At 38.6% G+C, this 27,151-nt stretch overlaps 2 protein-coding genes across 2 annotated transcripts; both read right to left on the reverse strand.

Annotated features, from left to right (window-relative positions):
* Nucleotides 1-6,622: 6,622 nt before the first annotated feature.
* isg20 (interferon stimulated exonuclease gene) lies at nucleotides 6,623-11,677 on the reverse strand. The gene is made up of 4 exons (XM_067590477.1): nucleotides 11,571-11,677; nucleotides 9,060-9,737; nucleotides 8,731-8,931; nucleotides 6,623-7,637 (listed from the first exon to the last, which is right to left on the reverse strand). The coding sequence occupies exons 2-4, from the start codon at nucleotides 9,702-9,704 to the stop codon at nucleotides 7,437-7,439; spliced, it is 1,047 nt and encodes a 348-aa protein (XP_067446578.1). The 5' UTR covers nucleotides 9,705-9,737; nucleotides 11,571-11,677; the 3' UTR covers nucleotides 6,623-7,436.
* Nucleotides 11,678-12,704: 1,027 nt separating this feature from the next.
* Nucleotides 12,705-20,746, reverse strand: pdia3 (protein disulfide isomerase family A, member 3). The gene is made up of 13 exons (XM_067590476.1): nucleotides 20,432-20,746; nucleotides 18,975-19,053; nucleotides 18,745-18,862; nucleotides 18,489-18,596; nucleotides 18,120-18,249; nucleotides 17,858-17,974; nucleotides 16,507-16,632; nucleotides 15,996-16,178; nucleotides 15,560-15,668; nucleotides 14,848-14,976; nucleotides 14,520-14,599; nucleotides 13,438-13,495; nucleotides 12,705-13,343 (listed from the first exon to the last, which is right to left on the reverse strand). Exons 1-13 carry the CDS (start codon nucleotides 20,563-20,565, stop codon nucleotides 13,224-13,226), a joined length of 1,491 nt encoding a protein of 496 aa, XP_067446577.1. The 5' UTR covers nucleotides 20,566-20,746; the 3' UTR covers nucleotides 12,705-13,223.
* Between the last annotated feature and the right edge of the window lie 6,405 nt (nucleotides 20,747-27,151).

The following is a 27,151-nucleotide window of genomic DNA, read 5'->3' on the forward strand; positions in this document are numbered from 1 at the left end:
AATGTTGTAATGTATACACTTTTAGGTAAGAAGTGGTTTAAGGGAAGGAACAGGCAGGATTGGAGGGATGGGGAGGGGATTGGATTGCATTCCACGGAGACTTGGATGGAGTGAAAAGTGACCATTGTGACCGTTGATTCCTGGTTTCATTACTGCAACGTGAACACGCTCGGGTGAGAGGAGAGGTGGAGCTTGTGATCAGGCTGTTTCACATGTTTAGAGGCATAATGATGGAAAAGTGTTCAGTGTGGTTCTGATATTGTCATATTAATAACTGAACCAGCAGCAATATTATCTTAAAGGCAATGCTGTAGTATAGAATTAATATTTCTGGCAGCAGGACTAATTTGCTTTAACTAGTCTTTAAAGGACAGATTCACAAATTTTCAAATATGTCTTAAAACAACAGTCAGGTGCTCAAATGAACAATGACACAGGTTTTTCTTGCTGTAATCATTCCTCCTGTTCATACTGGCCATTAGAAGATCCCTTCATAATGCACTTTCAATGTAAGTGATGGGAAACAAAATCCACAGTCTTCCTTCTGTGCAAAAATGTATTAAAAAGTTTATTTGAAGCCAATATGAGGCTTCAGCCGTCCAAATAAATCAAATCAATTCAATTTCTTACTTTAGTTCCTGTCTTTTAATGTCAAATTCCCTCTTTTCGTCGTAGCTGAACAAGAAAACACTGTAGGTCGAGACACAAAGAGGGATTTTTTTTAACTAAAAAGACTGTAACTGTGGCAAACATCCACTTTATTTGACTAACTCAGACGGCTGAAGCCTCATATTATCTTCAGATAAACTTTTAGATATATTTTTGCTCAAAACGAGGACTGTATGAACAGGAGGAATGATTACAGCGAGCAAAACATGTTTCAGTGTTCATATGGGCTCCTGACTGTTGTTTTAAGACAGACTAACCTGTCCTTTAACTTGCTCTTACACTCAAAGATATCACTAATATCACATATACATCTTTTAAAGTGTGTAATCAAGTGTTTGTCTCTATATGTGACTATAAATTATATTCTACTGGCTGCTGATATCTCATCAAACAGGGACTAACAAAGCATTTTGGGCAATGTATTAAACTTTGCATGAACTCTAGTTCTAGTTAAATTCTGCTGCATATTTTGGTTTGGAGGAGGAAGATGTGGCATCAAAGTTTTCTTATTTTTGGAACATAAACAAGCATAAACAAGCTCAAATTCCTCTGCAGTTTCTTAGTAGTGGTGTAAGCGCAAAAGGTTATACCACGACTAAGAAAAGAGACTTAAAAACAAGGAATAAAACAAAGAGAAAAGAAAACAAAGCAAAACAAGAACAGAACAGGTTCAATCGGTCGTCTGCTCTGGACATGCAAGAAATACTATAAGATCTTTAAAAGTAGAAATCTGTTTAACTGAGGAGGAAAGCTTCAACATATATCTCCTCTGTTTTCATAAACCTGTATTAACTAAGCACGGACACACACACAAGCACCACCTCCACCACAAGTATTTGGATTTAGACTTAAGTGCATTTATATCAGTAAACACGGACCTTAAACTATCCGCAATTCCCTGTGATCAGATTAGTTCTTACACACATTACATCTCAGCGAGCATAATGACACCGTGCATGTGCCAGTCACCTTGATAGTCGCACAGTGGACTGTGTGCATGTATTGTATATGTGTGTGTGTGTGTGTGTGTGTGTGTGTGTGTGTGTGTGTGTGTGTGCATTAGGAGCTGAGAGTAAAGGTTTATATAATGTGATCAGCCATTCATTACATCGGACACATGTGGTCTGTGTGTCTAATCACATCTGAGTGAGGTTGAGTAAAAAATCTCTAGATTAATCTCAGTTGAGCAACAGAGACGTGTGCATGAAAACAAATCAACAAAGAGCCACTGGACAGTAAATACAGCAGGTTACTGTTATTGTAGTAATTGCTGCTTCGGGGGAAAATCTAATTCTGATGATTTTCCTATTCTAACACTTTATCATCACATACAACTCATTAATTGTATTTTTTTAAAAATACTTAATTTGATCGTTTAGTTAATTTCACGCATGTAGCATTACTGTTTCTAATTTCAACAACTCATGATGTAAAAAAAACCCCCAAATCTTTAGTGTAAACACATTGAGGGGCTTTAGGTGTCATCCTGAAAGTGTTGATTGTAAAGACTTATTTTCATAATTTGTTCCCTTTTCTTTAGATCTTTTTTTTTGTTGGTATTTTTGCCTTTATTGTATAATGAAGTGGCAGACAGGAAACAAGGGGAGAAAGACTGGTATGACATACAACAAGCAAGCAAGCAAGCAAAGTTTATTTATATTTATATATAAAGCACCTTTCACAAACACCAGTAACAAAGTTCTTCATAGTCAAAGAAATAAAATAAAATAAAATCAGAATAAATAAAAAACACCAGATAAAATATACAAGGAGAGCAGATAAAATGGACAAATTAAGATAAAATAGCACAAACTACCCAAATGCCTGTCTGAACAAATGTGCTTTTAGCTGCTTTTTAAAAGAGTCTACATTATCCAAGGACCTTAAGCTTGTTGGAAAACTATGCCAAAGCATTGGGGCTGTTGACTGAAAAGCGAGGTACACTTAGAAAGCCCTGGGTGGAGGATCTAAGAGCTCGACTAGTGGTGAAGGGGTGCAGAAGGTCTGTAATGTACTGTGGAGCCATGTAGGGCTCTATAAGTGAGCACCAACATTTTAAAATGAATTCTAAAAATTTACTGGAAGCCAATGCAGAGAGATTAAAATATTTTGTTAAAAGCCTAGCAGCAGCATTTTGGACAGTTTGTAGGCGGTGTATGGAAGATTTATTAAGACAGGTAAAAAGAGAGTTACAGTAGTCCAAGCGTGATGAGATAAAAGCATCTATAACAAGCATCCCTGACTGGAATCAAACCAAATTTTAGAACTTAACGTCTTCCAGTTTCTTTGAAATGATACTACACTTTATTTGCAAAATTTTTAGAAAGTATTTGTTTGTACTTTTGTATATTTCAACCAAACACTTTTTTTTAAAGGTGCAGTATGTAGAATTTAGTGGCATCTGGCAGGATAGAATTGGCAGAAATGGAATATAATATTTATAAGTATGTTTTAATTAGTGTATAATCACTTGAAAATAAGAATCGTTGTGTTTTCGTTACCTTAGAATGAGACCTTTATATCTACATAGGGAGCAGATCCTCTTCCTCGGAGCCCACCGTGTTGCGCTGCCATGTTTATACAGTAGCCCAGAACGGACAAACCAAACACTGGTTCTAGGGGTTTTTCATGAGTTTCGTGGCCACTGTAAGTTCTCCTACACACATGGAAGGAGAGGGGGAGGGGTATTCAGTTGGTTGTGATCTGCAACCTCACTGCTAGATGCCACTAAATCCTGCACACTGGTCCTTTAATACAAAACATTTTTAAACAAAAGTTTTTAGAAATAGAAAAAGTACAATTCTTTCACTGTGAACATGAGAAATTCTTAGTTCAAAAACATAATTCACTGAGATCATCAGGTTAATATAAACACTGTTATAATATCAATAGTTGTTGAAATAATAAAAAGTTTTCACCCAATGACAGTCATGGCTCGATTAGCCTCCTGTGTGTCCCCGGGGCAAAAGTTTGTTGTTTGGCCCCTACGGACCCCCCAGTATACACGGTGGTACTATAGAGCTGAAATGATTAGTTGATTAGTTGACTGACAACAGATATTTGATAATTGATTATTTTTTAAGGAATACACTAAAAGTGTACTGGTAGCTTCTCAAATGTGAATATTTGTTAGTTTTTTCTAGTTTTCCATGATAGTGAACTCAACATCTTTGGGTTTCTGACTGTTGATCAGACCAAACAAGTCAATTGAATATGTTAACTTGGGCTTCAGGGAATAATGATCCGCATCTTTCACTATTTTCTGACATTTCATAAACTGAACAATCAATCGATGATCAAAGAAAATAATTGTCAGACCTATTGATAATGAAAATAATTGTTGGTTGCAGCCTTACAACACTCCTGTGATGGACTAATACCACTTTGCCCTCTTTTTTTCTGTGTGCAGTTTGATAAAAGTACAACTTTATAACAAATCAGTTCAATATAAACTAAAACAATTAAAGTTTTTGACCGAGTCCTTTTTCAAGACCAAGACGAGGACAAGTTGGAGGATCTATCATAGTTCATATTGTACATAAGTGCTGCAAATGTGTGATTAATCAGACTTCGTAGACCCAGATCATATGGAGTAAATCTGGATTTTTGGGGCTGCAGGGGGTCTGGTGATCCAGCCGTCCTCTTTACATTTCTCACCAGGGACGTTTCTGCTCATTCATCAGTTTATTGACTCATCCAATCAGCCGGTTGTTTGGAAGTTAGCCATTTTCCTCTCTCTGACCCGGGTAGCGCTAACGTCATCAACACACGTTTTCCTCCTGATGCAACGATGAAGCCGCAGGCAGCCCGACCAGTAATCTGCTAAATCAGGCCTGATCTGCGCAATAAAGCGATTTGGGGGGAGAAAAATTAGATGGATTGGCCAAACAATGCTGCTCTCTGTTCTCTCTATAGCCTGAGCTGTAGGGCCAAGTTCAGGCTTTACAGAGCGAGAAAGAAAGAGGCTGAAGCACAAGGACAAAGACATTAAAGAGCCTCGGAGCGCAGCAGAATGTACAGCTCCACCTGCAGCTCCCCGTAGTGAAAGGAAGTCCTACACAAACCTCACATAGCCTAACAATGGGCAGCATGTGTTTCAGTCACCGGGATTTTGTCGGGAATGCTGGGAATCACCATTAAGAAGTTTTAATGGTGCTAAATGTCCTCTCGCTGTAGCGTCACGTTAAACTGAGAATACTGGGTCAGCCCACCTTCACTGCAGTGGATTTTGTAACCTTTTTGGACATGGTGCCATTAGATGATTTCAAATCCTGATCCAGTGTTTGTGACCGATGATCCAGAAATGTTTCCCAACACTAACAGAGCCTTTACTTCATCCATTAATGCTGCTGCTGATCTAGCAGTGGATCAAGTAGTGACGCCATAGTTGGGAGTTATTCGACTGCAACTAGCATGACCCTTAATGTGATCAGATATACAAAAATGAACATGATATATGATGAAATAGTATTTTTTTACTACATTACATCAACAGCTTCCCATTGAAAAAAAGAAAAACATGATATAATTTCAGTTCCCTGATAAAAACTGGACCTTAGGTTTCTTTGTGCATCGTTTAGGCAAAATGCAAATGTAAGTAATGAATTTAATTAATTATAAATCAACACTAAAATTATTCGAGTATCACACTCTAGCCTCCATAAATTGTGATCAAACAAACATATTTTTTGGTGTTTGTCATCTGTAATATTAAAAGTATCCGGTGGAGTTTCTCAGTACACATTCCTGCCAAAGCTTTCACACTATTCTGCTGATCTACAGGTGTCAACGTTTAAGAAACTTCAACTTTTGTAAATGTTTTTTAAGGAAGGAAATGGATGTTTATTTGATTTCAAGGATATATTGTATACGATGCCTTTTGGTGAGTAACATTGAATCAGAACAGAAACTCCACAAAGCCCTTTAAAGTTCCTGAAGTATTTCTATCATTTTAAATACCTTTTACTTAACATGCAACATTCAAAGTTCAGAAAGACATATTTAGTTATTTAACACTCAAAAACCCAGCTGATCTATTTCATCAGGACTGTGAGTGCGGTTTGATCAGATTTCATTGACGATGCTGGCAGCATAAAGAAAAAAAAACTCCACCAGTATTAAATATTTCCATCTAAGTTTTTTCATTTCCAGTTTTGAGTTTCGTATTTGATATTTCCTTTATCTTATTCCCATCGCCATTTTCAATTTCATCTTTACCATTTAAGCTTTTGCATTTTAAATTTCAATTATTTAATTATCATTTTACATTTTCAATTTCCTTTTTCTCGAGAAGTTTAATTATGGCCTAATCATTCCTAGTAGTGTAGTAAAATAATCTTTTTAATCGTATCTCTTTTAATTTTCTATTTGGACTTTTAATTTTAATTATGACCACAAATATCCTCCATACACCAGTCATCATCATTTTGATTCAAATATTGCTTAATCCTGATTGGTGCAATGCGATGCGTGACATCACCTTTTGCAAAAAGAGTCTCACCCACTTCAAACCAGTAAGAAACAATCAGATAAAACAGAAAATACAGAAACTCTCTCATGCAAAATAATCAAAACTTTGCAAACTTTGTAAGGATATTGTGTTCATAAAGAATCCCTTCGCTAATATTAGGAAGCCAGTAAAAAAAAAATAGGCTTTAAGGGCCTTTTTTAGTAAGTTTGTGTCCAAAAACCTCATTATTGTTTTATCTCAGCAGCTAAAATCCACTTTCTTTACCTTGAGTTGCTCACAGTAGTGAACTGAAATTAAACCAGAACACAAGTAACATAAAAGACACACAAAAATAAAGAAAAACACAGTGTTCATACTATTGTCACATTCATTCATTAAAAAAAAAAAATCACACTGCCAGTGGTTTTATTTTAACATGATGCCATTTTATTAGGACATTTAAGAGCAGCTTACAATGAGAAGTCATAGAATACCACTGATACATTTGCTGAATACACCGACATAGTTTATTGTTGCAATATAAAACACGTAAGGCCACATGGACGTAACTGTCCCATGTTTATATTTTTAAAACCCTTTTTCCATGTTGACACTGGAAACATTTTGAAAGCGTCAAAACTGCAACTTGAGCTATTTTAAGTGTACTCATTGCAGTCAATTGAGCATTTTTATTGTGTGTGTGTGAACGCAGAAATTTAAAAAAAAACTTAACTGAAAAATAAAGTTGTCTTTCCCAAAACAGCTGCATCTGTCTGTCATGAGATCAGTCTCACGTCCTAACCTGGTATCAGTTAAATTTCACTTTTCAAAATAAGAGCAGATACTTTTAAGAGAACTCCAAACGCTGCACATTATAAATTAATAACCCCTCCAATTTAAGTGCACCAATGCTTTTCATGCTTTAATATAATCAAGTCTGTAACAACTAAACTGATGACCGACAACTCTGCGGTCAAATATCTGATATCACAGCAAAAAATATGCTGCTAGAACTCCAACCATGTTTAACATGTTTAAAACTCAATAAGTTAATAAGTGTTTTAATTCAAGCAATTCAAGTTATTTTCCCTTAAAGTGATACAGTACATCTTATCACACGCTCGCAAAAAAATACATATTTAGCATTTATTTCTTACAACACTTTATATTCCGTCTTGATTTACTGTCAAAATGTGTTTTACTCACATTATTTGTTATCAAAACCTCTCTGATGACTGATGACATCACCATGTAATAGTAGAGACCTTATTTTCCGTCATGTTGAGGTATTTCACATTATGTCATTAATCCCCTCCTCTCATTGGCCGTCGGCTATGAGGTCGTGCGGCCAGTACTCGTCCTGCATGTAGTGGTTGGAGGCGGCGAAGCTGGGCTCGCGTGGCGCGTCGTCGTCTCTCAGCTTGTTCTGCAGCTCCTGCTCCCACTCGCCCTCCACCAGCTTGTAGAGGTCGAGGGCGGCCCGAGCGTCCTCCACCGAGCAGTGACCTCTCCTCCCGACCTGGGCAGAGAGAGACACAGAGACGGGGTTAGCACGTTCAACCACGACTCAAACTGCTTTCAGATACTGAACACGGGCTACAAACACTGATGACACTGCAGTGGACATGTTATCAAAGGGAGGGGGAAAAAAGAAAACCTTAGATACTGTTGTAGTTATGAATTTTTAGTAATCAAGTCCTACAATTGTCTTCAATTTTTTACCCACTACAGCCCAACCAATACTGGATTTTTGAGGCTGATATCAATATTGGATATGAGAGTAAAACTTAATAATAAAATCAGCATGCTCAGCCCAATATGTGAAGAAGGATGATAAATTATTAAAGCACACAGCACTCCAACTTTTAATATAAGTGTTAAAACAAACAATATATTAGCTGGTGTTTGTTTAATGAAAAAGTTTTTTTTTTTGATATTTAGTTATTTAATAACTGTGACTAACATGTGTACTGAGCAGGACAGTTAAAAACTGTTAATCACTGCTCTCTGGTGGACAAACACAATGGTGAACCCATTTCTAAATTACATCACACATATCTTTAAAATGATGTAATGCAATTTCATGGTACTTTTCAGCCAACATAAGTGTGGATACATCTGTTATTGTTTGATGTCAATCGATAAAACTGGCCGTGGCTTTGTATCACTTAGCCTATTAGCAATATTAGCAATTTGTGTTCTCAAACCCTCACAGGCGCTGCAAACACTTAATGCTGCTTTCAACAATAGCAGACATCAGGGCTTATAGTTTATGACTTGTCACTAGTTACAAAAGCTTTGTTTGATCTAATGAGGCTTTTTTGTTGCAGGAAAATATGTAAATTGGTTAAAGACACCCTGCTGTTTGATTCTGAGACACTAAATCCTCACATGTGTTTGTGTGTTACAGATCTCTGTACATATTCTGTTTTTATCCATTACTGGTAAGAAGATAAATATACCATCAAAATGTGACCAGCAAATTTTGGGATGTACAAATTTAAATGGCTAGTTGTCTACAAAAAACAAGCATTTTTAAAATTTCTAGTATATAAAAGCCCACATTTAGAGTGTATATAAGGCTGAAGACGCTCCCGACACTCAGATCTTACCTGTATCCTCCTGTTCAGCAGCTTATTGGCGAGGATCTTGAGGGAGGGGCAGCGTTCACGTGGAAAGCCGGCCAACCGGCTGAGGAAACGCGTCGTACAGGTGTCTCTGACCATGTGACTTGGATGGAACATGTCCAACGCCTCAAAGTCGTTGTAGATCGAGTGTCCCACGACCACTTTGCCCTCAAGTATACTGAGGATCTACATGAGAGAAACAATGCGATGCAGATAAGAACAACCAATGAAAATTGACCTGGAAATTAGAGGGTCTTGATTATTTGTAAATGGTGCAAAGAAAATGTTTAAAAGGTGAAGTGAAGAAGCCTCACCTCCTCTCTGGCCTGAGCGAAGGGTGTGGCGTTGTGCAGGTGATGCCTCCGGATGCCGCTCCAGCGAGTCCTGAAGTCAGTGACGAGCTGACATGGCCGAATGTATTTATCATACAGGACGTTGCCGTGGTAATCCAGGATGCTGCAGCGGGCTAGCTCGCTGCAGCGCCCGCCGGGCCCCGTCCCCACCATCTCACAGTCCAACGCCACCACTGTGGTCGGACATGAGCTGAGGCACGGTGAACTTCTCCCGCTGGCCGGAGGACTGGCCTCAGAGCAGAAACCGCTGTCCACCTCCCAGCTGTCTCTGAGAGCTGTGACCAAGCTCTGCTGGTCAGCTTTAGACACAGAAAGTCCAGCTTTAGATACATCAGCGCTCTTGTTTTCAGAGTTCAGAGTGTTTTGACTTTCCTGCTCTGTGTCGCTTGATTTCATTTTTTTGATCAGTTTATTTGTATCCAGCGGTTCATTGTTGCTGTCCGTTCTTTTCCTCTTCATGTCAGCGATCATTATCTTCTGCTGGCGTTTCTTCTTGGCTCGTGCGCTCTCCATGGCGCGGATCATCATGGGTTTTTTGCACAAATATCGGTAGTTGCTGAGAAGCCCCCACGAGGAAGCTTTAGTCCTTTTTGACGCCTCTGCCATTAGACACCAATGAAAGTTGCCTTGCTGTCATTTCTGAGGAAATAAAACAACACATGAGCACCTCCATGATTAATATTAGGAAAGGAATTCAGTAGATGATCCCTACTTCTCAAGATTTAATTTTAATTTTTTAAAAATCTTATACATTCATTCTGAAAAAAGGCAGCATTGTACCTTTAGTCACTCAGGCTGTTGCATAACTGCAGTTCTTATCTCACTGTAGGTGTGTGTGCAGATATGCTGGTGTAACATTTTACTATATACACACAGCGGTGAATCAGTCTCAATCCTGCCAATGATTTCCATTACCATGATTATTGTTTTAAGAGGACAACATGAACCTGCCTTCATTAGTAGTTTTATTATGTTTAGCCACCAGGAATTAGTTTTCTACTGGTCAAACAGACGCAGCAGGTAACACTTACTACAAAGTAATTCCTATCCAGAAATCAATCGATCTATTTCATCAAGACAAATCCATGAATATTATGAAAATATGAATGGGTGCATAGAATCTAAGAGACACTGAGCTGCATTTCTACAGATTTCCTGTCTAAAACTTTGAACAACCTGCTTTTGTTCACAGAGTTTTAACTGTTTTTGATATTATTTCTTATGCAGAGTCCAACACATCTGCAACATACAGACCGACTGCTCTGTGAATTAAATCTTAAGTGATCATGGTGCAAAGTCATTTAACTATATTTTAGCACTAAAAGTAGGAATTCAAGAATTTATATTGTGACAATATTGTAGGGATGACTATTGGTGCTTTCACAAAATATTTACACAATAAGATTTTTGATAAATGATCATCAGTAATACGAATATAAGGACTAAGCGGGTAAAGACAATTAATAGAACAGTCTGGTAAGTTAAGAAAATTACATCACTTTACTGTATTGCAGCCTTTAAAACCAGGAAAAAACAACATTTATGCTATATCAGGATATTACGATCCAAAATCTAAGACAATATCTAGAAGAAATACTATATTATATTCCCTGTATGTAACAACCCATAAGATTACACTGTAGAGGTCCTGCAGAAACACCACTGAGTTTCAGGGGATCAGATGATTGACAGCAACACATTACAACACACCAACTCTTAAGTAACTGTGTTCAGCCTCTTCTTGACCTCATGAATATAACAGTCAACTTATACAACTCATATATATATTTAAAAGTCAATTATGAAATTCTAGGAAACATCAAATGGGCATTATTCCGAGTTTTTTTCGTGTTAAGACAAAGGAACAGAAAAGCCACCAAACTCCATTCAAAATACTGTCAGTTTAATGTTTTTTTAATAGTCGCCAGATATGTTTAACTTCTCGTAAAGCCTTGCTAATGTTTTTTTCATTTATCATTGATAGACTCTAGTGGTAAATCTAACATACATTTAACTGTCTGTACGACAAATCAAAAGCTTGTCAACAGTTGATTAAACTACATACCTGCCTTTTGTTGAAAAGGCCGTGATGAACATTAGCGACAACACCAGATATCGTTATAAAAGCTTAAGATTATTACAAAACACGTGTTTAACGGGCTGTAAATATATGCCGTATTTAATAATAGTAAATAAGGATTCAGAAAAGGAGGGTGACCACGTTGAATGTTGCGTTTAACTCTGTCAATAACCACGATCAGTTGTAAATGCGCGACATTTAAATGAAGTTTTGTTGTATCGATCTAGAAAATGATGCTAACGGAAGAAAACCACGTTATAGACTCTAAACATCATCCCTCAAATAAAATATCACGTCAGATAAAAGCTAAGAGGTTAACTTGTTTATGAATAGTCACAAAAACCAGAAGAAAACTACAGAACATACAAAATATTGATTAGTTTTTACGTTACCTGCTTAACTGAAGTAGCACGTGGACACTAAGGACTTGCCCGGACACGTATTTTCTTCTCTTCATCTGATTGGCTGATTCTAATCTTCGTCTGTTATTTGACAGGAAGTGAACAAATACCAGCGGAGTCGCCCCCTACTGGTCTGGAGCACAACTGCCTGCAGGAAATATGTGACACAACAGAAAAATAGATAGATAGATAGATAGATAGATAGATAGATAGATAGATAGATAGATAGATAGATAGATAGATAGATAGATAGATAGAGAAGGCTGCAGTCTCTCAGTCCTGACATACAATTCAATTATCGAGGACAAAAACACAATAAAGCTAAAAGCTTATTTCGGTTGTGCTCCTCTAAGTTCACAGTAACAATATTTTCGAATTATACTCAGCTGCATAATAGGCTAAAATAAAAGAAATGCACCTTGTTACTAATTGGGTTTCACTCAGTGCCAATTAAAATATATTTCTTTTAAAATTAGAATAAATGTATTCAAAGTCAGACAAATGACTTGTGTGTTGGTTTGTATGATTTTTAATTTATGATTAATCAGTATTTTACGCTGTTGAAAAGGGCTTTACTGAATTTAATAGTGACAGTAAGTGTCATACATCCACATGACTCAATTTATATGACACGTGTTAGACAATTAAATTGATAAGTCAATTGACACAAAATTAATTGTCACCAATTTTGGATTACCTGCAACCAATTCCAAATGGTTACATTTTCTGCTTAATCTGTTTTACATGATTATTTTAAATCTCTTTGGTTTCAGACTGTCAGTTGGACAAAACAATAAATCTGGAGGCTCTGGGAATGTAGGTGTTGATCATTATTTTCTGACATTTTATAGACTAAAATAATTATGAGTGAGTCAAAAAAAGATACAGACTAATCAATAAAGAAAATATATTTAGTTGCAGCCCTATACACGTCTATCAATCACTAAACTCAGTGTTGAAATGTCATGTAAATAAGTTTTCTCATTGAGAAGAAAATGTTAACTACCAGAACTGGGAATTACAAAAGTTTTAAACTGAGGCTAGAAAGAAAAGAAAAGAAAATCTGCAACAGTTTGACGTTGGCAGTGTGATAAAGAATTTACTTTGATGAATGAGATCATACAGTTTTGGTTTTGTGGGCCTTTTTATTTCACAATCCTTCCAAATGTACAAAAACAAAGACGTGTTACAAAAACAACAACAAAAAGAAAAAAAAAAAAAAAAAAAAAATAGAGGAATTCACCATAACCATAACCCCGTGTGACGCGACGACAACAACAAAACCAAAAGCGACAGATGACTGGAGACTGGTGTCAAACCAAAGTGCATCAGCCTGAGGTGTAGTAGACAGACCAGGGGAAATAAAAATCTCAATTTTCAAAAGCCGTCCCCCCTCTTCCCTAAAAATTTGTTTTTGTTTTTAAACATCGGGCAGGCCCTGGCCACCACTTCTCCTCCATCCACAGTATTCCCAGAGCAGCGGAGGACCTAAAGGGAGGGCCGCGTCTTTTTCGACTTGGCTTCAGAGCATTCGGTAGTTCACTAAGAGAGTGGAATATAATTTAGTTCTTTCTCTGCATGGATTTCCCCCCAATCCTCCTCCTGTTGCAGGTGGGGGGGAAGTTGAGTTCCAGTCTGGAGCTTTTATAGCTCTATTTTGCCGTCCTTCTTCTTCTTCTTCTTCTTGGACTCTTCCTGCACCACCAAGGGGTTGGAAGCCTCCCTCTTCAGGTAGGAGATGAAGTCGCTCACCTCGCGACCTCCCTGGAAACGAGAGAGGGTGAGACGGGACGATGAGCCCAGAGGGTACAAAACATAAATTCACTTTGTTTTACAGATCGCTCGAGCTGACACTCACCTCGTATTTCTTTGGGCTCATCTTACGTCCGGCTGGGGCAAAGAAGATTGTGGGGAAACTGGAAAAAAAAAATAATAAAAAAAAAATCAATTAATTAGTATATCATAAGATCAGACACAAGCTCCTCCTTTTAAAAAAAACCCCATAATCAGTGTCTAAGATGCACACAAAAAAACAAAACAGAAAACACATCATTTTACATCACAAATTTCAAGACCCACTTAGGGCATAAATCTCAAGACCTGACTGACATGACAAGTTTATTAGGTAACAATTGTCTGTCATTAATGAGGAGCATAAAGATCCACTTTTATTTAAATATCTTGTGATGCATTTACATTTATTCATCTGGAAAACGCTTTTGTCCAAAGTAACATACAAACAAGGAACAATCCAGGAGACATCATTCAGAGTAAAAGCTTAGTTAATTGTCCCAAGTCTTGCAGGTGCTTGAAGTAAAATTTAAATGCCAAGGAGAAAACCTTTTTGTAAATGAGAGTGAGAGAGTCTGGGAAGGATGGAGAGATGGAGAAAGAGCACATTAGGCGAGTAAGTACTCTCAGAAGAGGTTGGTCTTCAAGCGATATTTGAAATCAGAGATATCAAGTTCGGCAGCTCGTTCCACCACTGAGGGACCAGAAAGGAGAAGAGTTTGGGCTGAGATTTCCTGCCTCACAGTGACAGCAGGACTAGTTGTTCATTTACAGATCGTAGGGAACTGAGAAGGTGCACAACCTGAATGAGTGAGTTCAGGTAGGTGGGAAATGTTTGTGACTTGAACTTTATGTGAGCAGCAGCAGGGAACCAGTGCAGAGAAATGAGAAGTGGAGCGACATGAGCTGTTTTTTGGCTTATTGAAGACCAGATGTGCTGCTGCAGTTAAGTGAATAAATCCAGTGGAAAATGTTTAAAATCTGTTCTGTATCAAAGCAAATCTCCACCCAGGCACACTGTCAAATTTTGGTGCTATATTTTAATAAAAAATATTTATCTTTTGAAGTATTCAATTTCTCAAAACATAACCTTTAAAGGCTTCTCGAGGCCCGGAGGAACCTAAGTTATTACATTTATTCATGACTCACCCGCTGACTTCATAGGGAGATGGCACATCGTTGGCTGTGGCATCCATCTTGGCAATGACAATGTTGGGATCGCTGGCCAGCTTTAGGAGCAAAGAAGAAGAAAGTGTTAACCGTTTGCCAACTTGTTTACAAAATGTATACTTCCACCTGCACGAGGAAGTGCATACAAGCTATACAACAGTCAATCGAACTAATGACTTTACGCTAGAATGAACTAGTTATAGAACTATTCCATTTATATTCCACTACTCAACCTCAAACTATTTGTCACTTTAATGTTGTTTAACCTCGTCTCTTTTAGTAAGTGGTAAATATCGAAATATGTCACCTTCTCTCCCAGCTCGTTGTATTTGGGCTCCAGGTTCTTGCAGTGTCCGCACCACGGAGCGTAGAACTCGATCAGCGCGTCTTTGCTGTCGTCGTTGACGATGGAGTCGAAGTTCTCAGCGACCACAACCTGACGACAGAGACGGACGTTACAACTCAAGTCACTGTGGATTAATGAGCAGCTTTTTCTGAACTAAATGCTTCAATTTATCCGTGATATTTTAGCTAATATCACCCAAAAAAATCCAATTTCTAGATACATTACTTTAACTGCCCGTGTTATTTTCACAACTATTCAAACCTGCATTATTACACCTAATTGTGGTGATTGTACTTTGTTTTTTGTGAGTACTTGTTTACTCTGAATGCTAAGAGCTAGTTTTTGCTTAAGTAATTCAGCATTTCAGCATGATTTATACCAGTGACAAGTCCTAACAACTCCAAATGTAACAGTCTAACTCCTGAGTATTTTACTCTGGGTAAGTGAAGGCAGTACAAGATCCAACTGAAGGGTCATGTAGGATTTGTATATATACACACACACACACACGCTTCATTTAATAAAACTAGTGTCATCAGTTTTTACATCAAGATTACGCATAAGTGGAAACAAAGCAGGAGCAACATCCAAAAACATTTTCTCTGGATGTCGAAAGATCACAATTAGAATAAACATACAACACACAACCCGACCACACAGCGTTTCATCTCACCTTGACGGGTCCGTCGTTGTTCTCTGGGATGGGCTCTGATTTGAGGTAACGCTTCAACTTGCCGTCAAAGTAGCTCTGCAGGAAACGCTCGAGAGCTTTTCCGTCACGACTGTTGCAAGAACAAAAGACGTTTAAGGCATCAGCGGGGAAATTAAACAATCAGCAAGTTTACACTCGCTCTTCACATGTAATGAGTTCTGTTGCTGTTTTTATATTAGCTGTCATCTCGTCTCTTCTACAGATCTGTCTGATAGCATCTCAGACAACATCTACTTCCTGTCTCATCAGCACGACATTAAAAAGTCACAGCTGTGTCTCACATTATGCAACATTTTAAAGTCAGCTAGCCAGTTAGAGGGAGGGTGTGCGTGTATGATTAAACTGTTCATCATGTGTATGCCGTACGGTACGAGTAAAGCGACATGTGTTCACTTACGAGAACTCCTCAGACATGACGAATTTGTCTCCCTTGGCGGAGCGGATGGCCACCACAGGCAGTTCTCCGGAGCTTGCGTCCAGGCCGAACTCAGACAGATCGTGGCCGAACATGTTCTTGTTGGCCACGGCGAAGTTCAGCTTCTTGCCCTGATCCAGGAAGCTCTTAGCCACCTTCATCACCCTGGAAAAATGTTACGTTTGGTTTATTTATCTTGCATCCTTTTGAAAATAACATAAAAAGGTGTGAAAATGTGGCATTTATGTAACATAAAAAGAGACTATGAGGAAGAGAAGAGAAACAAGTTTGCTCAAGTATTTGCGGCGGTGCAAAAAGTGAAAAACAAGTGTTGCTTTCATTCCAATAATTCTTCTTAGAGCCTGACACAGCTAGTCCTGTGTGTAGAAAAACCACAACTACGATCTGACAGTTGAGCTGAAGCTGAGAGAGAGAGAGAGAGAGAGTGGTGCTGAGGAAAGAACAGTCCGAGGGCGAGTTGAGAGACTCTTACCTGTTCCTCCAGTAGTTGGAGCCTTTCGGGTTTTTGTCATAATCAACATCGTAATAAGCCACCAGCAGGTCTTTTCCCTTCAGCTGGTCTTTGTTGTCGTCCGTCATGTGAGGGCAGATTCCAAAGCTGAGTTGAAGAAAGGAAGCAAAAAAAAAAATGGATCAATTTACAGAGAAATTTAAACCAACAGGCTTTTAGTTGTGAACGTACAGCCGCATAACCCACTAAAACTGTGGTTTACAGAGTGAAACGATCCACAGAACAACAACTGAAAACCTTGAGTATGTTTTATCTGATCACAACAACAATCAAACTGGTTGAACCATGTAGACAAACTGAAACACACATGCAGAGAGGTGAAGTGGGAGGAAGAAAGTGAAAGTAAAACATGATGCAGCCAAACATAAAATAACTGGGGAATGTTCTAGTAAATAATGTTATCTTGAGACATGGAAACCCGCCAGCAAACTCTGTCACATGACTGTTCGTGAGAACACTGGTAAACCACATGATGATTAGACGCGGGTATAAATAGTGTAATCTTTTCAGTTTCCGTTGATTAGTACTTGAAGGTGTAAATCAAAACTAGATAGTCATGAAATGTTCTCTTAAATGAAGAAAATGTAAAAGTAACTGCACTCATCACTTTCTGGGGAAAATATACACAAAATACTGTGAATATAACGTTTGCCATTAATTTTATACTAATAAATTATACGTAGAATGAGACGAATCTAAGTCTGGTGGGGTACCTGGGCGAAAAAAGTTACACAGGAAACAAGATGCTAACGAGCTTCACATGAACAAAGTCGCGCTCTGCTGAGAACTTTATCCACTAAAACGATCAGGTGTAAATGAGGAAGGCTAACAGGCTTGCTAGTCTGCACAGTATCAGTCTGTCTCTTCATGATGCTCTGAAAAGATTGCAAACCACACAAGTGTTATCTTTCTGTTTCCAAAAAATGGAGACCGTTATCACCTTAGCCTCCAAAACATAATGAAAACAGATTATCAAGCCCAGTATTTGTTAACCACAAGCACCAAATACCACCAGTAACAGCCAAAACGTATGTATGATTAATATCCACACTTTTAAAACTGAGTGAGAGCTTCCCGTGTTTGCAGAGCGGACTCATCACCTCCTACACGAGGTCCTGTTGGCACTGAGCCACACATGTAAATATGTACTTTTACTAGGACAGAAGATGTTACCTCTACCAACAAGAGGAACTCTTGCAAAATGTTTTGTGCTTTGCAAATATCATGAGCCATCATCTCTGCTGCCTCACTGGGGAGAAACGTATCGGAACGTGAGGCGACAGAGCGCGGAGGGAGGAAAATCAACGCTTACATGTTGTCCTGGATGAACCTCTTGATTTTACTGCTGGTGAATTTGTCCTCGCTGAATTTGACGGAGCTGTCCTCGAACTTATTGTTGAGTCTAGGTGGGCGGAACAGGACGACTCCCCTGTGAACCAACAAAAAGGAAAGATCACTTTAGCACCTGGAAGGAACCGCTGAATGTACTGTAGCTATGTTACTGATATAACTCGTTCAGCACTTATGTGAGGAAGGAGGTGATTTTTAGGCCAAATGTAGAAAGAGCTACTCACTCTCCCTCAATGCCGTGTGCCTGGAGGAGAGCTTCAGAGTTGGTGTGGGCGAAGCGGTAGTTGTCCCTCAAGGCGCTGGCTGCCTTCAGGAACTCTGCCTGTGCTGTGCTCTTGTCATCAGCAAAGAATCCTGAGAAGAAAAGATGAATCATATTCAGATGAGGATGCAATAACCACAGTGTCACTGTTTCCTAACTTCAATTACTTTACCTGCCAAAAACTAGATCACAAGGATTGATCTGCAACTGATATTCTCCCAAAGTGGCTAGAAGTTCATTTTCTGCGTTTATCAGTGTTTCAGCTGACATACCAGGTTTAACAGCCGCTTTGACTGTTGGAGGAGAAGACAGTGACTGAAAAACCACTCACCAACAACACTTGCGTCTTGATCTCCGATGTACTTTGCCAACTCTGCCTCAGACTTGACCTCCACAGAAGCGGGGCCAGCTTGTTTCTTAAGGAAGCTGACGATCCCATCTACGGAGAGCAAGAGGAAAGCAGAATAAGAGAGAGAGAGGGAGAAAGAAGCACAAAACACAGAGATGACCACATGTTAATCTAAATAGGAAGATGTAAGAAGTATTTTTACAGGTGTAACAAACTAAATCACATCAGAGCCACAAACCTGCAGTTCTGGGACCATCGTAGGGACCAGTTTCCTCTCCGTCCCTGAAGATCTTCAGGGTTGGGTAGCCACTGACACCATATTTGCTGCAAGTGTTGCTGTTGGATGTGCAGTCAACCTGTGGGGAAAGTAAAACATTCACTGTCTGACAAGGTGCAGAGTACAACAGTACACAGTTCAGAAAACTACACTCACGTGGACAAAGTTAAGTGAACTGTATTATGCAATACCTTGGCCAGAGAGACGATGCCTTTCAGACGTGTAGCTGCTGCCTCGTACTCAGGTGCTAGCCGTTTACAATGGCCACACCTACAGAGAAGAGGATATGAATCAGTCAGACAGAAGTACAAGTCACACTTCAGCTTTGTGTTCAGGTGTCAGATCGGCACAAATCCTCAGAGAGATCTAATGACTTCCTACCGCGGAATATGATACCTCTGAAGTAAATCATTGCTTTTTAATTGCACAATGAGTTTAACTGTTAAGGGGGAAAGGATTTACTTTTCTCAACTAACATACATCTTTTAATTATAATATAATATAGTTAATATTGATTATAATCATAGTATGTATATAATTTTGCCCTTAAATTGTAATTGTTTCTTTTATGTACCTCATTGTTTTTGTATTTTGATTCATGTCAAGTGGCTGCCTTAACACTTAAATTTCCCTCTGGGATTAATAAAGTGCTCTATTTATCTATCCATCTAAGCTAACTGACATACATTTTCTTGACATTTTGATAAAAATGCTATAAATTAAATTTTCAATGGAGTTGGATTAAGGGAAAATCGATGCACTGTTTGACCTAGTTTTTGAAAACCAAGAAGTGTAAATTTGCTTTTATGAATATGAAATTTAGCCAGTAAAATTAAAAGATTTGTAACGTCTAGATGATAATTATCTTCTAGTTCTTTAAACAGCAGGTTTCCAAAAAAAAAAAAAAAAAAAAAGATAAAACATTTTCATTAACATGGCTGTTGATAAAGATACACGTCATTCCAAATAACGTTAAACTATAGGAGGAGCAGAAAGGAAAACACACCATTATAAAAAAACTTTATAACAGGATGACATCTCCTGAAAGATATAAGTAGCATCCTGCTTCACTTCTGTTACATTCAAGTTTGGCACATTGGAATCTACGTAACTGTTCATCCCGACCAATCAGAGGTGGACACCAAAACTTGCCTGGCCAATAAGAACGTTACAACGGCGAAAGGACACGCCCCTAACTTCCTCATATTAACCTCATTCGTACTTAGGTAGTTTCCATTGGAAATGATTCAACAGTGCGTTTAAAAACACACATTATGACTAATTGTTTTAAGTTTTTACAATTCAATGTTCAATGTCAAACTGCAGCCGCTCTTTAAGTAAGAAATCCACCGCTGCAGCTAGCTCTACCCTTCCGCTTCTTGCTAACATGCTAACTTAACGTTTGGTCACCAGCCAATAAACCTATTGATCCAGTTAATGTTAAGGATTTAATGGAGACGCAGTTTGCAGTTTATGCAACAAATACATAGTTATGAATGCGTTCACAGCGTTAAAAGTTCTGCTAGTCAACGCAAGTTAGCTGATCGTTAAACCACAAAGCAAGCAGCTAAGCTAGCGTCATCTTTGCAGACAGGTTAACAGCTCAAATATTCAAATACCATTTTTTTTAAAAAGAAAAAAGACTCACCAAGGGGCAAAAAACTCCACAAGAATGATCTCATGATCTCCAATTTTGCTTTCGAAATCATCATCCGTGTAGTCGAGCACATCACTGGCCCGGGAGAAGCCGGCGAGCGCGGCCAGAAAGATCAGCCTCAGCATGGCTCACCGCGCTGGATAAAAGTCTCCCTCCGCTGTTTGTTCAACTACTGAAAGAGTTTAAATTGCAGGTCGTGTCCGTGGAAGCCCCCTCTCTCTCTCTCTCTGAGTGTGTGCCTCTTCCACGCTCCTCGGACAACAGGGCCAAATGCAAGCGAGTCGATAGAGAAAGAGAAAGGGACGCAGGCAGCGGGACCTCTCCTAACCACAGTGTGGCAGCCTCCCATTGGACCGGCATACGCGTCACTCCGCTTCAGTCAGCCAATGAAAAGCGAGCACACTAGACCTCATCTCTTAAGGACCAATCAGGATTTGACAAAAATCAAAACTCCTCTCTCACACGTTCATTGCTCGAATTCACTGCTTTTAAAGGATAGGTTCACAGTTTTTCAAGTTTGCCGAAAACAACAGTAAAGTGGCCAAATGAACATTTAAATTTATTGCGGTAATCATTCTTCCTGTTCATACTGACCATTATGCATTATCATAATGCACTTTCAGTGTAATCGGAATTAGCTTTATTGGCCAAGTACACGTACAAGGAATTTGGCTTTCCATGTACTTAGACACAACAATCTTCGGAGAGATACACATACAAAGATGATTAAACAAAAACATATCACTATTATGTATAAGCAAATGGCTGAAAAAATACATACATATAGAAACAACAAGTGGACAACAACATACATTGTCTATATACAGGAGAAACTGTTTCTGTAAACTGGACAAATAGTGCAATAATGTGATGAGTGCAAACAGTGCTTAAATAAATACTGAATGGTTAAAAAAGTGATACGTTACTTTATATACATACAGTACAGTAGGTGGTTATGTACAGTATATAAAACCTGCTCAAATATACAGTAATGAATGAAATGTATACATGTTATTGCACATTTTGTATTTTAAACTAAAATAAATATATATAATTTGTAGGTACAGTGGGTATTACAGTGTTGCAGGGTTACTGCACAGTGACAGTGAGTTAACTGTTCATAAGTGTGACAGTGAGGGGAAGAAACTCTTCCTGTGTCTGATAGTTTTGGCGTACAGTGTTCTGTGGCGCCTACCAGAGGGGAGAAGTTGGAACAGCTTATGTCAGTGATGAGGGCCCTAAATCCAAAAGCCTCCTTCTGTGCAAAAATGTATTTAAAAGTTTATCTGAAGTTAATATGAAGCTTCAGCCGTCAAAATTAATCAAATCAAGTAGATATCTTTCAACGTTACAGTCTTTTTAGTGCCAAAGTTCCTCTTTTTGTTACTATACTTCCACCGCAGCAAATACAAAGAGGGAATTTGATGCTAAAAAGACTGTAAATGTGGCAGATATCCATTTGATATGACTAACTCAGACTGCTGAAGCCTCATATAAGCTTCAGATACACTTTTAAATGTGTTTCCGCACAAAATGACTGCGTGGACACACTGTGGATTTTGTCCCCCATCACTTACATTGAAAGCACATTTGAAGGGGATTAGATTATTATTAAGCATCAGTGTGTGAGCAACATGTTACTGTTGTAGCTGCTGGAGGTGGAGCTAGTTTGAACTACTTTATATACAGTTAGCTAGTTCAGTCCAGTGGTTCCCAACCTAGGGGTCAGGCCCCTCCAAAGGGTCACCAGATAAATCTGAGGGGTCGTGAGATGATTAATGAGAGAGGAAAGAAGAAACAACAAAGTTCTGATACACAAATCTGCTTTCAGTTTTTGGACTTTTTCTCAGATCTTTGATTTTTGGTGAAATATTGGATCATTTGAACATTTATTGAAATGAAACCATGTGAGAAGTTTAGAGGGAAAAATCACTATTTGGTGGAGCTGTTAACAACTCATAGACATCTGAAATGTGACCCCGACAACACACTGCTTTTTGTAAGACGTCAAAAGCCAAAAAGGTTGGAAACCACTGATTTTATCTTTAACAATGTGTTGTATTTTACAAGCTTGTTATATTATCCATTGTGTCAAATCTTCATCTGAAAAGCAACCAAAGCTGTTAAATAAATGTAGTGGAGTAGAAAGTACAATATTTCCCCCTGAAATGTAGTGGAGTGGAAGTATAAAGGGGCATCAAATGGAAATACTCAAGTAAAGTACAAATACCTCAAAATCGTATTTAAGTACAGTACTTGAGTAAATGTACTTTGTTACTTTCCATCACTGGAGTAGAGTAAGGTAAAGCTTTATGTACCCAAGGAGCAAATTGTCTTTCTTTCCAGTCACAGGTGAGACTATAAATATAAATCATCACCTGTAAAACAAAATTAAAACATATGTTGGTGAAACTGAGCATCGACTAAAGACAAAAAACAGAATCACTGAACACAGGAGCTCCATCAAAATGGGAGGCAGAAAACACCCGGTTGCCAGACATTTCTGAAAAGCCAAACATCTTTGATGGACTTTTCCTTTATTAGTATTAATAAGATCAATTTGGGACCCAGAGGGGGGGGCATTAACTTTCTTAGGAAACTAAAAGAGGCTTTCAGTCTCAGATTTTTACACCCTAGTGGGAATGAATGAAGCATTAGAGTTTTTCATAGTATTTTTTACAATTAAAGTTTTTGTTGTTTTTAATTTTATTAGAAGTTTTAAACGCTCACCTAAGTTTTAAATCATATCCTTATTTTTGTGATGATATTTTGTGACTGTGAGATGTGAGTTTCAGCTTTCTTAATGAAGGCCCTGCACCAAAACTCTTTGGTGAAATAAAGACAATGTTTTTTTTTTTAATTACAGTTTTACTCTCAGGCATCAGTCAACAATGATGAATCCTGACCCTAAGTACAGGGATGAATAAAAACAAAAATAAACAGAACAAAAAGTACACAAAGCTTAATTCCAAAATCTCCATCGTCATCTTCACTAAAACCATCGAGTCCATGTCAACCACGTCAAGGATGACGTGTGGTCTTGGATGTGAAAAGAGTCCAGGTGACCACCAGCGACGTCATATTGCCAACCAACCAACTCAATAAAGATCTATATCAACATCAATAACATCACTCCAAGTCTAACATCCAGAAAAACAAATTATAAAAAGTTACATGCAAATTTTAACTCGGATGATAATAACTTCCAAGTTTCTCAAAAGCCATAATTTTCAGAGAGTCATAAACCTTCTTATTTTTAAGTGCAAAGGTAAGTTATTGTGATTCCTAAAGCCTGAAACAACAAATATCCATGTTGGTATTAAACCTCAGTAACACCAGCCCCAGTCTGGTGGTTATAAGTTCCCCAACCCTGATCTTCAAAGCCTTGTATTGGCAAAATGGTAACAATTCTTATAACTCATAATTCTGATGTAACAATCCCAAGAGCTCTTAAAATAATTACAACCTTGGCTCAGACATCAGAGGAAAGGTTAAACATGTGGATCTGCAGGTTTCTGTGTGATACCTACCTGCTGTGGAAAAACTAAGCCCCCCAGGATTTAGTGTGCTGGAGCCATCAGTGATATAACAAACGTCGAGTTTGTTTTTTATTCTGTTCATTTTCCTTGATCCACCAACAATCGCCTTGTTTCCACCAAAAGTTCCAGGTACTTTGGACCCAGAGGAACTAATCTCAGGGGCTAAACTTGGGACTTTAAAGTCCCTGTAGTGCAGTCCTGTTTGCTTTTCCGCTGCATCTGAGGAGCCAGGTAGATCATGCAAATTAGACCCATGAGAAATTTAAAAATGATGGCAGCATTTAGAGACGCAGTATTAACACATGAGGAAACACAACACAGATTTGTCCTCTTCTGTTTCTTTACTGCTGCATAAGTACGAGCGTCTGTCTCCACAGTATAACATCTGTTGACTGTTTGATGGTTATTTATCTCTGCTCTATAATGTAACGACCGTGAAACAATAACATTTTATTTCTCTCATTCATGGGCTTTGTTCTCTCTACCGCCGCTCCCTCTCTCTTCTCTGAATTGCTCTCTGGACATTGTGTCCATCAGGGGAACATTTCTTGGCGGGATGACATGATTTAAAACATATGAGAGCAATGAAATAAAAGTTAAATTGAAATTATTCTGCACAGGTGGATGGACTTTTATCCCAAAGTACCTCACGCAGGTTATTTTTCTTGTTTTTACTTCATATTATTTATCACATACAAACAGAATAAATAACAAAGAAACTCCCTTGAGGCTCAGTGACAGTCACAGTCAGTATGTGATAAACATTTTCCTCCCTTTACAAAGTTGCAGGTGTCTTATCGAGCCAGCAGAGGGGGCTCTCTGACAGCCCGCATCACTCCAGTATCACTATACTCTCTCCATAATCAGATGTTAGTTTCAACAAGTATTCATAGTATTTTATTAATTCAAATGACTCGTTTTATTGAGTATGTTTCACTTTAAAGGTATTCCAACATAAATCCTCATTTATTTCAGAGTATCTGCATTCAGAAAATATGCTGTCATACAGTATTTTCTGTATTTATGATTCATAGGAAAATATGTACTTCTGTGTTTATGATTCACATAGGAAAATATGTACTTCTAGGTGGTGCACATCAAGAATATATAGCAATGTCATATTTAAACATGTAGTGTAAGAAACTTATAATAAGTTATATTGGGCATTATCTGCACTGTTAACCCTCTCAGAAACAGTGCAGAGCAGGAAAATCACATTCTGCATCCAGTTTTTCTTAAGTTAAAGGTTTACATGATCATTTATGTAATGGTGAACTTTCTCGACTCTCTAATACCACTGAAGCCCCACTGTTTAATGTAAAAACATGTCTTCATCACATGTATTCATTTGGCAGGCACTTTTGTTCAAAGAGACATACTGTACAGACCTTGATTCCTAAACAGACCTGCTTCTTTCAGTAACTCTCCTCATCTCTGTGGCTCAGACTCAAAGATCCACGGCTGACTGGCGGGTTGTGCTAATCCTTTAAAGCAGAGCTGCCTTTCTTCCAGACCAGCCACCGTTTACTGTAAACCTACCGCTGAGTTATAGATGGCAGAATTAGACAGAAATAATTTAGGGATCAAATGAGGTTACAGTATCCGCTTGAGTAGAAGACTAGGGCTGACGGTCGGTGTCAGTGGAGCTGTGATGAAAGTGTGTTTGTGTGTGCGGGGAGGGAGGGGTGTCCAGAAACACAGACTAATAACTGCACCACACAGCAAATTTGTAAAACATCTGCGCTGTTTCAAGGTCAGTGATCGGAGACTCACTGACATCTCAGCATAACTCATACGCACATTACACTAAATACTGTGTGATCCAAAGTATTTTCATCACCATTTAGTCACTATTTTATCCAAGCAACCTGTATTTTTTTTGTATTTGGCAGTGAGCTCTGCAGCACTCTGCTACACTGTAGGGATTTGTTTTCTGTTACCCACAAAGCCCCTTCCCTCCCCCATCAGAGCCCCAATTGCCTCTGAGAAGTGGTTGCCACAGCAACCAACTTGCTCCTCAGCCATATCTGGAACAAGGAGGAGGAGAGAAGAGGAGAGGTCTGCAGCATTATGCCTGCGACATGTTCTGAGGGAGGGAGAGGATGTGTGTGTGTGTGTGTGTGTGTGTATTCAGGACGTCAGAACCTTTCTCCAAATCCTCGAGAAGAGAGAAACAGCATGCCTTGCAAACGCCAACACTTGACATCTCAGCTGCGTCTTCACAGAACACTGAGCGCCTTGTTGTCCTGTCGATGTCCAGACCACAACACTGGAAAAATTGTTGCCCATTTCATCACTGGAGACAATAAACGCCCATTCATTCACAATGGGACAAAGCACTTGTTACACACTTCCTGGACTGCACAGAAAACACTGACATCTTTGCACTTGCTTTCAACTAAAAAACAGACACATTTTAAAGTTTGTAAAACTGCAGATGATGTGGCATAAAATTAATTTAGCATATTTTTTGCTGTTCTTGTGATCAAACTAACTTGTGCCTGTACAGACTGCCTTATAAAGGGACCCTAAAAAAAATTGTAGTTTAAGAAATTGAGTCATTTTCCGGATTTGAAGGCTAAGTGTGAAAACAAGAACACTGTGTTTTAGGCATAATACATTTTCGTTATGCCTCTGACTTAACATTGTCACATGACACTATGCAGACACACTGATTGCAATCATGCTCCTCCAGCTCGGTCACCGTGGTTACTTCAAGCTTGGTGCTTCAGGCTCGAGCAAAATCCACTTGAATACTAAAGAATTAAAGGTTCACAGTTTTTCCAAGTCTGCCTTAAAACAAAAGTCAGGTGTCCATATTACTCTATTAAAAGAGTATTTTCTGCTAAAATACAAGTTTATCTGAAGCTTATATGAGGCTTCAGCAGTCTGAGTCATATCAAGTGTGGATATCTGCCACAGTTACAGTCTGTTTAGCATCAAATTCCCTTTTTTTGTTTCCCTGTTGAGCTGCAGTGGAAGTATAGTAATAATAAGACTAGGACAGAACATTCATCCATTTCACTCTGCAGTTGTCTCTCATTTTTCACTTTTTTGAGTGTTTTGTCAGCGTGATGGTTATTTGCTTTAACCGTGCATTCTCCCTCATACCTCTATGCACCTTTTTTCTGCCTCTTTCCTGGTTGATGATGATGGAGGCTGCGGTGGAAAT

This window comes from Thunnus thynnus, chromosome 5 (assembly GCF_963924715.1).
Source record: "Thunnus thynnus chromosome 5, fThuThy2.1, whole genome shotgun sequence".
Lineage (NCBI taxonomy): Eukaryota > Metazoa > Chordata > Actinopteri > Scombriformes > Scombridae > Thunnus > Thunnus thynnus.